The sequence below is a fragment of the Culex quinquefasciatus genome, chromosome 3 (assembly GCF_015732765.1).
Source record: "Culex quinquefasciatus strain JHB chromosome 3, VPISU_Cqui_1.0_pri_paternal, whole genome shotgun sequence".
NCBI classification, from domain to species: Eukaryota; Metazoa; Arthropoda; class Insecta; order Diptera; family Culicidae; genus Culex; species Culex quinquefasciatus.
Window position 1 is genome coordinate 15,487,505 of NC_051863.1, and position 16,441 is coordinate 15,503,945.

General features: G+C 33.5%; 1 protein-coding gene across 1 annotated transcript in view; it reads left to right on the top strand.

Moving 5' to 3' along the window:
- The window catches only part of LOC6054176 (lachesin), a 149,789-nt gene that overhangs the window by 111,256 nt on the left and 22,092 nt on the right, over positions 1-16,441 (top strand). Inside the window, exons 3-6 of the mRNA XM_038262948.1 lie at positions 8,888-9,015; positions 9,196-9,403; positions 10,314-10,484; positions 16,191-16,319. Coding sequence (XP_038118876.1) covers positions 8,888-9,015; positions 9,196-9,403; positions 10,314-10,484; positions 16,191-16,319 — 636 coding nt within the window. The remainder of the gene's footprint in view (positions 1-8,887; positions 9,016-9,195; positions 9,404-10,313; positions 10,485-16,190; positions 16,320-16,441) is intronic.

A 16,441-nucleotide genomic window follows, 5' to 3' on the forward strand; every position in this document is an offset into this window, starting at 1 on the left:
TTGTCTAAAATTCTAATAATTCAATTTACAGTCATAGAACTCCATCGAAAAATGCGTTTTTAGGCATTTGATGACAAACAAAATAAGTTTCGGTTGATATTTTTACAAAATATTAATTTAATTAAGTTTTTCAAAAGTCTGTGCATCTCTAAAAAATGTCTGACACAAGCTCAAATTTCTATGAAACAAAGACAAATCTGTGCATCTGGCACCCTTGATCAAATACATATTTTTTTTTATTATTTAAAAATGATCTTAAGGATAGAAAAATCCAATCGTTTTCTTAACAAATGAAGAAAAACAAAGATTTCCGTAATACAAAGATAGTATTATAAATTATCAAAAAGATTTGAACATTTTTTCCAAGTTACCTGCTATAATATTCAAAAAATAAATTAAAATGAAATAATATGTTGTTTAGCTTATTCAATTTTATTATTTGTATTTTTTAATCCGGCTACAACTTTTTGGTGCCTGCGGTATGACCGAAGAAGCCATTTTGCATCATTAGTTTGTACATATAATTTTCCATACAAATTTGGAAGCTGTCCATACAAAAATGTCAAATGAAAATTCAAAAATCTGTATCTTTTGAAGGAATACTTTGATCGATTTGGTGTCTTCGGCAAAGTTGTAGGTATGGATAAGGACTTCACTGGAAAAAAAATGATACACAGTTAAAAAATCGTGAGTTTTTACTTAACTTTTTGTCACTAAAACTTGATTTGCAAAAAGACCACTATTTTTTTTATTTGTTTTAGAGGACATCAAATGCCAACTTTTCAGAAATTTTCAGGTTGTGCAAAAAATCTTTGACCGAGTTATGAATTTTTTTAATCAAAATATTTTTGAAAAGTTGATACGACCCTTAGTTGCTGAGATATTGCCATGCAAGTGTTTAAAAACAGGAAATTTGATGTTTTCTAAGTCTAACCCAAACAACCCATCATTTTCTAATGTCGATATCTCAGCAAATAATGGTCCGATTCACAATGTTAAAATATGAAACATTCGTAAAATTTTCCGATCTTTTCTAAAAAAATATTTTCAAAATTGTTTAACCAAAACTAACATTTTAAAAGGGCGTAATATTGAATGTTTGGCACTTTTAAAAGTAGTTAGTACTTTTCTTAAGTAGTTAAAGTACTTTTTGATTGCAAATTTGATTTTACATCAAAATTAAAGTTGATAAATTTTAGCGACCAATATTTCGATTCTTGAAAAAATCGTATTGATTAAAATAATTTTTAACTCGGGCAATGATTTTTGCACAACCTGGAAATTTCTGAAAAGTTGGCATTTGATGTCAGAGGACATTTCAGAAAATGAAAAAAAGTGTTTTCTTGCAAATCAAGTTTTAGTGACAAAAAGTTAAATAAAAAATCACCATTTTTTTACCCTGTATCATTTTCTCCAGTGTAGTCCGTATCTATACCTTCAAAAGATACAGGTTTTTGAATTTTCACACACCATTTCTGTAAGGACAGCTGCCAAATTTGTATGGAAAATTATATGAACGAGCTAATGATGCAAAAAGGCTTCTTTGGGCATACCGAAGGCACCAGCAAGATTAAAAAAATACAAAAAATAAAATTAAAGAAAAAAGACCGATTCCGTAGAGAACTGCTCATATGTTAAGAACGGCATAGAGTGATTAAAATAGGTATATTTCCCCTACTGTTTGTGAGGTAAGAAATGCCTATTCACCATGATGACTGCTTTGTTTTTCAAAAACTATTTTGAAATTTATTTAAGAAATGTTGTTCGATGGTTGATTTTGACGTTCTCTGGAAAACTGGCCCAATTTTCAATTAAAAGAAAATATTTTCGGAATTTCTCAAACCACGACTAACTTTAAAAATGGCAATATCATTAGAATTTTGTGAATTTGAAATGCTGGAAATATTTTTCCTTAAAGATGATGAAAATGAGGGATTGATGGGAAATTCTAGAAAAATTATATTCATAATATTAACTTTTTGCAAGGCTGTTAAAGGTCCGATTTGCAACGTAAAAATTTTAAACAAAGATTTACCTCTATGTAAAAATCTTCAAAAAAGCAATGTCATGTGTGGATGGCGTGTAATGTTTTTTTTTTTTCATTTTTTATCTATTGAGGTACTTTGAAATCTTTCAAATATTTGGAATTTTGGAACCACACATTAATTAAAGAATTCTAACTTTAAGAAAAAATAATAGAAAATCGTTTTTATGCTTAACGCCCTTTTTAAGAAATTTCTGCTTGAATTTTATGACGGCTTTGCTTGAAATTTGAAATGTATTGAACAATCGGGACACTTAAAGTATTTTTTATTAAACAATTTCCGAATTAAAGATCTAAAATTTAGCATTCTTTTTCTTACTTGTTAAACAAACTCTTTGATTTCTTACCACATTAGTCCCATTCCAAAAACGCCACTGTCATTTCCTTCTCATTCTGGCCAATATTCCCACTCATACTCCGGGGGGAAGGGGAGGGCAGTATATCAATATTTGAACTTTTGCACGTGATTCACTCGGATCCACTCGAAAAGTCATTCCCAAGTGGTTTTGCTACTCGGGCAGCTGCTGGAAAAAGTTCTCCCGAGCAGTGTGTGAAATGTGCCACAAATCCACAACTTTTCCAGCTGGCTGACCTCCTGACTTGGCTCGGCTGGTCAGTTCGTATTCAGGTTTGAGCCAAGAGGGAAAGGGGGGGGGGAGAGGCAAAGTCATCAGAGTGAATAAATTCCAGCAGACTGGTTGGCCGGGCCCCGATTAGAGGGACGTTGCATGTCTGTATGTCTGTTCGTTTGTGTGTGTGTGTGTGTGTGTGTTTGATCAAAAGGCCACCAGAGGACACGAGACAAGAGGACAAAAATGCATTATTAATGTTATTAGTTTTGAATGGGAGTTGTTTTGCTGTTGTTTTAGCACTAGTAACAGTTTTAGTTTTGCTGTTTTCGGATTTTGCTAGAGTGTGGGGGGTGGTGCACTCACTGAGAGGCTTTGATGCTGGGCTTGAATGAGGGCTTTAACAAATATTTTCGTTTGCATTTTCGAGGAATAAATTCGTACATGTTTTTCTGCTGATCAATATTTACTTATGCTTGTGGAATGGAAAATGTTTGCTGTTGTAGGAATAACTTTTAATCGCTCTGATTGGGTGAAGTCAATATAGTTGGATACTGTCAATAAAAGGAACTATCTGTGAGCAAAACAATGATAGAATTTCTTGAAACCATTATCTCCCTTGAGACAGCTGGTGATATTTTTCAACACTGTTTTATTATTGAAATGATAGTAAACCCAACAAATTTTGCAGTTAACAGTTTTTCGTTATTTTGTACATTTTAGCCGTTTTTTGTGAATATTTTCATTTCATTTATCGATGGTTTTTCATACTGAGAATTTGTTTCAAAACTGCGCAAACATGGGCACTAATTTAAAAAAAATAAATAACTGTGACTATTTTCAACAAACTTACCTAAAAATGGCTTTAACTTGAAAACGGTGCACTTGATCCAAATATCGCTGAAGTACTTTTTGATTGCAAATTCGATTTTACATCAAAAATTCATAATTCTAGAAACTTCTGAAAAGTTGACGATTGATGTCCCATAAAACATATCACAAAAAATTGTGTTTTTTTGCAAATCAAGTTTTACTGACAAAAAGTGAAATATAAAATAATCAATTTTTTTACCGTGTATCATTTTTTTCAATGTAGTCTTTATCCATACCTACAGCTTTGCTGAAGATACCAAATCGATCAAAAAATTCCTTCAAAAGATACAGATTTTTGAATTTTCATACACCATTTTTGTATGGACAGCTGCCAAATTTGTATGGATAATTATACGGACAAACAAATGATGCAAAATGACTTCTTTGGGCATACCGAAGGCACCGACAAAATGTCAGCCGGATTTTCGTAGAGAATTGATTGTAAAGCAAGGAAAAAATATTTTTACATTAACTCTCTACTTTCCAAATTTTTTTTTGAATATTTTTATTTTTCCCGTGTTTTGAAGGTCATTTTGAACAACTTTTGTTCTACGAAAAACTTTACTTATCTTGTTTCATTTTTAGTATTTTAATTTTCATTTATCTTGTTTAATTTATGATACATTTTTCCTATCCTATTTTTGTCATTTTATTAAAGTTACTTTTTCAATTATTTGCTTGTTTTCACATTTTCTGCTATTAAATGGCACCATTATCATTTAAATTGTACAAAATGCGTAGAGGCAAAGTTTGGCACACCAGAAAAATTACTGCATATTTCTTTTTACTTAAAATATAGGAAATCTTAGTAAAAAACACAGCCAAAGTTGACCCCCAAAAAAAAACATTTTTAAAACATTGGCAAAGTCATATAAAACAAGTAAAACTTCCAACCCATACATTTTCTAAAATTTTAATAGTTCTTCTTTCCAATGATTTTTAAAGATCAAAAATTAATTAAAAAAATTGGCGATTTTTAAATCGAAGCCCGTCTAAAGGCGGGGTTGGGTTGTAGAGGGTTAAAATTCCAATCGAAAGAGATAGAATAAAAAATATTATTTTATGTAGATTTCAAATGGGAACATAAAAATGTAAACATGATTTTTAAGTTTTTTTCAGCAGACAAGTTTTTGCTCGCCCCCCTCCCTCCCTCTTTACAATTTCTAACAAATAATTGTTATTAGAAATAGCAGTTTTAATAGATTACAAAATATTGCGATTACCGTGTTTAATGTTTATTTTTGCATTCATAATCAAAAAAGGGCTTTTGATGCTTTCTATAAATCTTTATATTGGAACCATGGTTCGGAAAGAGGCTTAAAATTTAGGAAATAAAAACTGTTCAAAAAGTAACTTGATTTTGTTTAACGGGAACTCAACTAAAATAATGTACTTCGCATTTTGTGATAGCTTTTTGTTAAAAAAATAGCATTGAAATTTAAAATTTAGGAATCTTATGCTCGATTCTGTGTCCTTGGTAAAGTTGAAGGTATTGATGAGAACTATTCAGAGGGAGAAAAAAGCCCAAACAAATATTTTGTAGAGTTTTTTTTGCCGATTTTTTAATTAGCTTTTTGCACAAATTTCATTTCACTAAATCTCATGTTCCGGAAAGAATTGCCCAACAATTTTTTTTAACTACGGTATTTTAATATAATATCAAATTTGCAATCAAAAAGTACTTTACAACAATTTTAATAAATACACCGTTTTGCAGATATGGCCTTTCAAAGTTAGATTTTAACTTACCTATTCTTACTATTTTAGTTTTACCCAAGTCCAACCCATAAAGCCTAGATTTTCCAATGCCAATATTTCAACAACTAATGTTTCAATTTTCATTGTAAAAAATGTAAAATTTGTAAATCTTTTTGAAAAATTATTTCGAAAATTATAATTCAATATTGCGATGCGATGAAATTTGATTCTTGATTTCAACATTTTGCAATTTTTTTTTTTGAAGAGCAGAAAATTTTACAAATGTTTTATTTTTTAACATTGAAAATTGGACCATAAGTTGCTGATATATAAAACATTACAAAATGTACAAATGGGGCTTTATGGGTGAGACTTGAGTAAGACTTTGAAAGCTTCAATTTTCCTGTTTTTGTTTTGTTAGTTTGTTAGACTTTTGACTTATCCTCCGCAACTTCCACAATTACCCGAGCAGGGGTAAATAACACGGGAATATCAAATTCTGGTATTACTTGAGCAAATAACAGCGACCAAAATGTGCCCTTGGTTGCCCAGTAATAGATGGTAAAATACCATGAAATCATACCAAAATCTTGTATGTGTAAGGGCACAACAATACCAAACCATGTTATTCCAAGGGTAAAATAATACTTCAAAATAAAACCATTTCAATACCAAGTTGAGGTCTTCTGGATTTTTGAACATTGCTTTTATTTTTAGGTATTCCCGCGCCCTTGGAAAATCAGATTTTGGTATTCCTGTGGTCTTCACACACATGATTTTGGTATGATTTCATGGTATTTTACCATCTATTACTGGGCAACCAAGAGCACATTTTGGTCGCTGGTATTTGCACAAAAAATACCAAAATTTGGTATTTTCATACCATTTTTAGTGCAGCAGTTGCAGTTAGTGAAAAAACGGAAATGATCCATATGCAACAGCCAAATCTACTCACCTGATGATTCCATGTTCTTCTTAGTGATATTCTTGACCACATCGAATGCATTTGTCATTGATGAACGGCCTGTTGTCGAAGTTCTTGAAGATTCTAAAAAATAACAAGATTGAAAAATAAGTGTTATTAAAGTGAAACTGGATTGAAATTCACCAAAATTGTTGTATTTGGCTATCCCGACTCAGAGAAATTTCAAAGGGTATATTAAAAAAAAAAAATTGAAAAACAGCTTTAACATTTTTTTTTCATTTAGCGCAAAATTAATTATCTCGTCAAAATTTATAAAAAAAATTACCATAGTTTCAGAGGAAATTGATGAAACCTTTCAATACCAAAATAATACCAAAACGTGCCATCCTGACTCAGAAAATTTTCCACAATTTCAAGTCATTTCTTTAAGGGGTATATCAAAAATGTTTAAAACCAAGTTTAAAATTTTCGGTTTTCAATGAAAGCATTCGCTTTGAGACATCATTTTAGCGCAACATTAATTATTTTGTCAAAATTGGTCCCATAGTTTCAGAGGAATTTAATAAAATACTGTAATAACAAAAGAATACCAAAATGTGGTGTTCGACCATTGACAAATTCTGAAATTTTGTAATATCAAAACAATACCTTAAATTGGTATGAAACCACATTTTGCTCTTGCACAATCCTTAAGACAAATTTTAAAGGGTCCAGGAATACCAAAATTTGGTATTAACACCCGAGAAAGGTATTATTACGCATTTCCTTTGTTATTTATCCATGCTCGGGTATATCGCTTTTCTCTGCTGGACTCTACGATTGGGTATAGTTACTGAGAATTGCTTTTAATGGATTTTCCTAAACTTTTCACAAAATGTCTCAGATTTCTCTTATGCTAAACTCCGTCATAAACAGATACATTTTTACTGAATTCATTTCTAGAAAATATATCTTACAGGACTGAATTTTAGGATTCTGATTTTAATTTTTCTTATCTTTGTATAAATTATGATAGCCCAAATTTAAGAAAATTGAGCTAGTGGAACTTTGTGAAGGTTACTTTTAATTTATGGAGTTTTGAAACGTGATAATGTCTTTTCTAAAAATTTTCAACAGAGTTTAAAAATTACCTACTTGTTGTACTTCGAAACGAATTTTAGTGAATGGCATTCTTTAGATCTCAAACAAGCTGTTAATCAATATGTTGTGTAAAAAATTGCTAGAAGTTAAGGAAATCAGAATCTTAAATTTCTGCCTTGCTTTCCCGTTGCTTAGGGACCATCCATAAACCACGTGGACAGTTTAGGGGGGGGGGGTATGGCGATTGTCCACGCTCCATACAAACAATATTTTTTTGTATGGACAATTGTCCACGAAGGGGGGGGGGGGGGGTTCGAGATTCTCAAAAAAGTGCCCACGTGGTTTATGGATGGTCCCTTAGGACGCCTATGAAATGTTTCTGATTTTTGAGAAACTCATATTTTAATGTTATTTATTTGTTTTGGCATTGAATACAGCCTGCAAATAAATTTGTAACGAAAATTGAAAAATAATCAAATAACACAGTTTCGACAATTGACAATTGATAAAACAAGATGAGGTGTCCGGGAATTAAGCATGACATTATTTTTTTTAATGGAAACTTGCTTACTCACTTCCTATTGAAGTATGTAATTGAACGCAAAAATGCTCATCAGGTGAATTAAAGTTCGAATATCTGGCAACCCTGTTTTAAGTTATGGCCACTTTAGTGATATTTTTGTCCTTTTTTCAAGTAGGAACTCACTTATCTGTATGAAAGCTATGTGTCCGAATCCATCATCCAACCTATCGTTGATTAGGTGATGCAAATACCTTCTCAAAGAATCTAAAAGTTTGAAGATTTGGCAACCCTGTTTGACAACTTAGGTGAAACTGATGCACTTTTAGAAGCCAGATTTGAATTTGCTGTTTGATGTCAATTATTTCCGAATCTTTTGTGTAACCTTTTTTGTGCAGTAGTGAGAATGACATAAAACTTATAGGTGGATAAGGTTCTTTGTAGCTCAAAATTAGTTTTTTCATTTATATGCAAAATTATATATATATTTTTAAGGCAACATATTGCTCAGATCCTTTTCATTTCCACCCCGTCACTCCACCACCATTATTGTGTGTACCCTTTTGGGACCAACACCAGAGAGGAGTGCACCATTATATTTTCCTGTACTTAGTTTTTTTGTTGCCGTCCACCCACAACTTTCTATAATGTTAAAATCTGGTCACTTCTGCTCGACTGGAAACCACAACTGGGAGCAGTCTGTGGCGCACTGCATCTCAGCAGGCTGGGACCAAAGGATGAACCGGCAGACCAGAAGTAGATAAAGATAATTCGCAGCTTCATAATGGGAAAACGTGTTGGGACATGTCCGAGCGGGCCAGCAAGCAACAAAAACCAACGAGAAGCGAAACTGAAAGGACTTTTGCTTCCGGGAAATGTGTCATTCTGGGTGTGTGTGTGTGTGTGCGTTTGGAGATTGGTAATTTATTGTAATGATTGCTATCACTGGACTCTTGCGTTTTCTCTTTCTCTCTGGTGGAGCTTTTCTAGTTTGAAAGTTGAACCAAGTTTGAACAGCTTTAAGGTCGGATTTCCTCTCTTTTTCACCACAGTTAAACTTTAAGCTGAGAAAGGGGAAGATATAAATTTCCTTTGTCAATGTTTTAGCAACTGTACCGTATACTTAATGAAAACTTTTAACTTATTCTTTCGGTTTTTCCTTTCTCTATTTTTTGCAGGCAACACAGACTCCAGGAATGAGCAGGAACCGAAGCCGAGCTTTGCCAGTCCAATAGAAAACGTGACAGTTCCTATCGGTAGAGAAGCGACCTTAAGTTGTGTTGTACAAAATCTTGGTGCCTATAAGGTAAATTGTTATATTGTCAATTTATATGCATATCTGGAGTTTTTTTTTGAAAAGGTCCAATCAACCAAATTTCCAGTTTTTGCTTTTTAAGTCAATTTAAGACAATTTGGTTTATTGGACCGTTTCAAAACAAAAATTCCAGATATTTTATTATTTAATTTTTTTTCGTCAAAAAAACAGGTTGGATGGATGCGCGCGTCCGACCAGACCGTGCTGGCGCTGCAGGGCCGCGTCGTGACGCACAACTCGCGGTACGCGGTCACGCAGGAGGAGCCGAACGTGTGGCGGCTCAAGATCCGGAACGTGCGCGAGTCCGATCGGGGCTGCTACATGTGCCAGATTAACGCGACCCCGCTGCAGAAGCAAGTGGGCTGCGTGGACGTGCAGCGTGAGTAAAAAAAATGACAAAAATGACAAAAATGGCAAAAATGACAAAAATGACAAAAATGACAAAAATGACAAAAATGACAAAAATGACAAAAATGACAAAAATGACAAAAATGACAAAAATGACAAAAATGACCGATAAGACAAAAATGACAAAAATGACAAAAATGACAAAAATGACAAAAATGACAAAAATGACAAAAATGACAAAAATGACAAAAATGACAAAAAATGACAAAAATGACAAAAATGACAAAAATGACAAAAATGACAAAAATGACAAAAATGACAAAAATGACAAAAATGACAAAAATGACAAAAATGACAAAAATGACAAAAATGACAAAAATGACAAAAATGACAAAAATGACAAAAATGACAAAAATGACAAAAATGACAAAAATGACAAAAATGACAAAAATTACAAAAATTACAAAAATTACAAAATTACAAAATTACAAAATTACAAAATTACAAAATTACAAAATTACAAAAATGACAAAAATGACAAAAATGACAAAAATGACAAAAATGACAAAATGACAAAAATGACAAAAATGACAAAAATGACAAAAATGACAAAAATGACATAAATGACAAAAATGACAAAAATGACAAAAATGACAAAAATGACAAAAATGACAAAAATGACAAAAATGACAAAAATGACATAAATGACAAAAATGACAAAAATGACAAAAATGACAAAAATGACAAAAATGACAAAAATGACACAAATGACAAAAATGACAAAAATGACAAAAATGATAAAAATGACAAAAATTGCAAAAATGACAAAACTGACAAAAATGACAAAAATGACAAAAATGACAAAAATGATAAAAATGACAAAAATGACAAAAATGACAAAAATGACAAAATTTATTTTTTTCTATTTTCACATTCTCCAGTGCCGCCGGACATCTCGGACGAGCAGTCCTCGTCCGACACGACGATCCGCGAGGGCGGCAACGTGACGTTCTTCTGCAAGGCCACCGGGCATCCGGAACCGCGGGTCACCTGGCGGCGGGACGACGGCAGCCCGCTGTACCAGCGCCGCAACGGGACGGAGACGCGAAAAGGTAACTTGATTGTGGACAACTGTCAAAATCAAATGATTGAGGTTAGAGAAACCTAAAACGTAAACAAACCCGTGACCTTGCCCTGTGGCGGACCACCATATAAACAGTACCAGAAGTGGCCACTTTACACCGTTCCCCCCCATTGAACGGTCAATGGGCCGGCTGATTGAGCACAATCCATCTGCACGATGGATGGACCCACTTGTCTTGTCCGGTCCCACTCGATCCATCTCTCTTCTTCGCACTCACTCAAGGCCTGCTGAGATGATTGAGCATGAATAAACAACGACGGAGAAGGATTCGTTCTTTTCGAAAATTGGATTAGACAGCGGAGTGCCTACTGTGATGGGGTCGTGGAGTTGAGAATTCGATTTTTGAAAAGAGGTTGTTAGGTCAAACTGTAAAGTCGCAGGTCTTTTGATGGTAATCGAGCGTGTCGCGAGTTCGAATCCCACAGTCGCAATTTTTCCATCACTGCCAAAAAAAAAAAAAAAAAAACAGATGATGATTGTTTGGCGTAGCCCTGAGCTGGAAGTGACGAGCAATTGATTAATGGTCCTGTCTTGGCGGGACCTCCACGTCGTGGAGAAAGACCATCTTGACGTCTGGCTTTTCCGAAGACGGTATCTTGCGGGTGGTCGGAGTTGCTTCCGGTGGGTTGGCGGAACCAGCAAATAATCGCTCATTTTCACTTTAGCCGACGATTATCTCCTGGTTCGTTTACGTTTGTATTGTTGTGTAATGGCACCGACTAAGAGTTACTGAAAAGAAGAAGAAGAAACTGAAGAGATGGTGGCTCCCCTATTGTTTTGTGTGCCCGGGAAATTGGATGCGGATTTAATTATTCAGCAGGATTCCGGGGATTTTGATTTCATCAGGCTCTGGCCGCCGGCAATTGGGATTGGGCGATTTGGTCTAATTAAATCATCGTCCTCGTGGTCTTTGGATGACGTAATTGTCTTTTGATTAACCATCTGTGGATCAAGTTTTGGTTGGAATATTGGATGCGGATATTTGTCAAAGGAATCGCGGATGATGACGACAACAACAGGTTCTTCAAAGGGAGTTGTTATTCTAGATTTAAGGATAAGCTCTCTTGTGTTCATTAATATGCTTAATGGGTTTGAATCAAGAGAGGAGTTAATCACACTGACAAACGACGGATTATTTGCTAATTCAATTTGTTGTCCAGGATCTGCACAATTGAAAATTTATTGATATTTGTATTGATTATCTATTCAGTACATGGTTTGTTCAAGCGTCCACTATTATTTGTTCAGTATTGAATACTTGCTTAAATGGAACTGATCATTCCAATCAAAAACATAAAACCAAAACAAAGAACAAAACACAAAACACAAAACACAAAACACAAAATACAAAACACAAAACACAAAACACAAAACACAAAACACAAAACACAAAACACAAAACACAAAACGAAAAAAAAACGCAAAAAACGCAAAAAAAACGCGAAAAACGCAAAAAACGCGAACAATGCAAACAACGCAAAAATGCAAAAAATAGCGAAAAAAAGTGCAAACAAGCATAATAAAAAAATAATCCAGAAAATACACAAAACTATCGCAAAATCTGAGAAATAGAAATTCACAAAAAAAAAAAAACAAAGAAACACAGAAAAATGTAGAAAATACACAAAAAAACACAGAAAAGAAACTCAGAAAATAATGCCATCGCAAATATTTTTCAAAGTTTATGTCGCCCCCGCCCCCACTTCAAAAATGGTCCAAAAAATCAGGGGGCAAAAAATATTTTTTCAAAAAAATATCAAAATTTCAATGGAAATAGGAGTCCAATCAACTGAGAACATTTTTAAATGCCTTTGCCTGCATTGCACTATGGGCCATCTCCATACAAACAGGCGGCCAAATTATTTTTTTGCTTTTTAAATGTTTTTTTGATACAAATTTAGGTAATTGTATGGTATTGAAATGATATACGTCGATTTTTATGACTTTTCATGTTTTTCAATAGTTGATTTTTATAATAAATAGTCTTTTCATACATTTGCAAGTGAAACAGAATTGCATATATATTATATTGCAAGTTTATATTATTAAATTATGGATAAGCTCCCACCCCACTTTAAGGACACAACCCCTCCCTCCTCTTTCTTTCACCCCCTCTCCTCCTCCCCACCAACAAATTTTTGTTAAGCGTAATAAATTCATTTTAAGTCAAATATTTATTATTTCCTGTTGTGTGTTTCTTTTTGTGAGTCCATGCCGTATAACTTGAGACCACCCCCTCCCACCCTTATGGGCATAAATTGCGAATATTTTAATTATTAAATCAAATAACAGAAAAATTAATTTTATCCACAATATTAATTATGAAGTAAAACGATAAAATACAAACCATATTCTTAAAATTCATTTGATTATAGAGTTTGTGACAGCTTCAGGATATGTTAAAGGTACTTTTTATGATGTTTTGTACTAACCAACATAGAACTTAAATGTGGATCAGTTTCATGGATTGATCGCAGAAATTCATCATGCTAAGTCAACATTTTGCTGAATACTTTTTTCGGTATCAAACTGAGATTCTCCTGTTTCGCTTGAGAAACTTCGGTACGAATACCTTATTTTGACTAAGGTACTCAATTTTAAATGTAGGCAACAGAAAATTCCAATAAAGTCATTTCGAACTTCTTGAAACCAGGTATTGATTTTTGAAGCGACGATGCCCACGAAGTAGGTAGCAAAGCAAGTGAAATAAACGGGCGCATATGTAGATTGCAGCAAATTTTGATAAAACGTAAATGTTCAAAATGGCATATCTCCGAAAACGCAAAAAATCGCAGGCTGGAAATTTCAGCAATGTTAGATTATAATCCAATCTTTCAAGTGATCTTAGTTTCATGTTTAGCATCGGTTAGCAAAAAAAGTACTCGATTAACAAACACAAAAAAATATGATTTGTCCAAAAATGCTCCAATTATTCGATGAAAACTTCAGTTTTTGGTTTGGAAACAACATTTTATCTATTAATAGTTTCAAAGCTTATCTCATTACCTTTCCAACGATGTATATTTGTCCTAATAAAACATTTAAAATGGCTGAGCTATGTTAAAATTAAACAATCAGCCTTTTTACGAAAAACGCTTGTTTTTACTCAATTTTTTGACTTTCAGCTTGCGTATCTCCGTAATGAACAAACTTAGAGCTTTGAAAATTTGGATTTTTCTTAGTTAGAATGTTTACTTTCGAGAAAAAAAATACCAAAAAATATTTGGAGAAGGTCACTTTTTTGAAACTTGGCCACCCAATGTACCATAGTGCATTGATAATCATATTTAACATGTTTGGACAAAAAAGTTTAGAATATAAAAATTTGAATTACGAGCCTAGGTTTCAACATTTGGATGAAAAAAGTGTTTTAAAATGCATTTTACACGCGTCCAGTTGCTTTCCAATTATTAGTTTTCAAAATATCGATGTATTAACGATATTTATAACTTCGCGGGACTGTACACAAAAAACATACACGACATACACAAAAAAAAAGAAAATAAACACAGACTAAAACATTCTAAAAATACAGAGAAAAAACTAAGAAAAATAGAAAAACTCATAAATCAAAGAAAAATAACAGAAAAACACACAATAAAACAATACAAAATTCAGAAAAACCCAAAAAAAGAAAAAATGCACAGAAACTCAGAAAAAAATTAACAAATAATAAATTAATCAAAACATTTAAAAAATACAGAAAAAACATGCAAAAAAGAAAATAAACAAAAAATCAAAGTTTATAAAAAAACACAATAATTACAGGAAAAATACAGAAAAATACACAAAGTAAATCAATTTTAAAAAAATCAGAAAAACACTCAAAAAAAGAAAATAAACTTAGAATAAAACATTATAAAAATATAAAAATAAACACAAAAACCAGAAATATCATTAAAAAAACACATAAGGGACCATCCATAAACCACGTGGACACTTAAGGGGGTATGGCGATTGTCCACGCTCCATATAAAAAAGTTTTTTTTTGTATGGACAATTGTCCACGAGGGGGGGGGGGGGTTTGAGATTCGCGAAAAAGTGTCCACGTGGTTTGTGGATGGTCCCTAAATAACAGGAAAAATAAAGAGAAAACGCAAAACACACATAACGAAACATTATAAATATAAAGAAAAACACAGAAAAATGAAAAAAAAAAACACAGAATAAAAATACAGAAAAATAGAGAATAATAGAAAAAAAAATCATCTAAAGAATACATAAAATACAGGAAAAATTAAGAAAAAAATGGCACAAAAACACATAATTCAACATTATAAATATGAAGAAAAACACAAAAAATTGAAAAAAAGACACAGAAACACAGAAGAAATAAATACAGAAAATAAGAAAAAAAACAAAGAAAAACATAGCAAACATATAGAAAATAATCACAAAAATGACAAACAAAAAATCACGAAAAATATAACAACACAACAAAATAACAAAAGATAGCAAAAAAAAGTTGAACATTGAAGATTGAACATAAATCATAAAATTTATACTTGAAAAGCTTAAAACAATACCAAAATCTTGGTAGAAATCTCAAGTCATTCTTTTGCATTATTTATTGTTTTATTTAGCTGTTGGCAACCAACACGACTGTGCAGAAGAAGAAGCCAATAATCTGCCCCTTTTTCATCATCTCGATCTAATCGTTTTTATCGTTTTCATACGTTTCCTTGCCGGGGAAGATTACGGCCGCTGCCGTTTTTTTGCGGCCGCACTCATAAAGCTGACTTACTCGAACTTTAGTAGCTGCCTTTATTGCGTGTGCTCACCGCCATATTTACGTTATTTATGCCCTCCTCTCAATAAAACACCCCAGGCTGACGGCTTAATCAGGGATTATTATCGCGAAAAGCACACACACGCATTCACACACGCACGCACATAATTCACACATAAGGCGAAAGTAAGAGAACGCTCAAAGAAAAGTAAAACATTTGAGTAATCAGTTTTTGGCCCCGTCAACAAGTGTGCTAAAATGGTTTGGTGTCGATAAAATTCATGGATTTTTTTTTGCGAGGGAGGAGTCGTGTGGTGGTACTAGGCCGAATCCGGAAGCAGAAGCTTTCACCACCAACGCGGAAATCGCTGGCAATAACTCAGCTTTCTTATTATGACAGGACGCGTGGAGGGTTGGATGAAACGGGGGACGGGATGAACAACGTTGGCAAATTTCTCACCTCTCAAAAGCAGCAAATTGCAGGGTGGCTACTCTTAATTTAAATTAGAAATTTGACCAGAAATAATTATCGTGATTTTTTTAAAGAAATCTTTGAAACCGATCTTTGAAGCTGAATTAAACTATGCAAAAGTGTTTAAAACTTTTTAATTAAAAAAAAAAACTATTTGGAGCAGCCACCCTGCTGGCTCTATTACATCAGTGCAAATATCGCCACGAAGCTCATATTTTGTCACAGTTTATTCACTGTGGTTTGGTTTTTTTTCGCTCTCCACGTTCTAGCTCACGTCACTTTCCGTCTCTTTCCCTCGCAACCTCATCTCCACCATATTCAAGCCCGGATAATTTATGGACCAATTTCCCTCGCAGCATCCGGCCCCCCAAACACGACGAGCGACGACGGGGCCAACAATTCATCTTGCTAAATTTTATTAACTCTAACCATTCTTTTTTTTTCTCTTGCTTCCTCTTGTTTCATGCCACCAGTTGATACCCATATCGGTAATTTTCTGAACCTGTCGAACGTGGACCGGAGCCAAATGGGAGCTTACCTGTGCATCGCGTCCAACGAGGTGCCACCCGCCGTCAGCAAGCGGCTCTATCTGAACGTGCACTGTGAGTATCGTGGTGATGATGATGATGAGGATTCGATCGTGTTAGTTAGGAGGAACTTGCAATTAATATTATGCTTCGAGCACAAAAGGTCAATCATTATTAATTGCATTTTAGAATGGTGA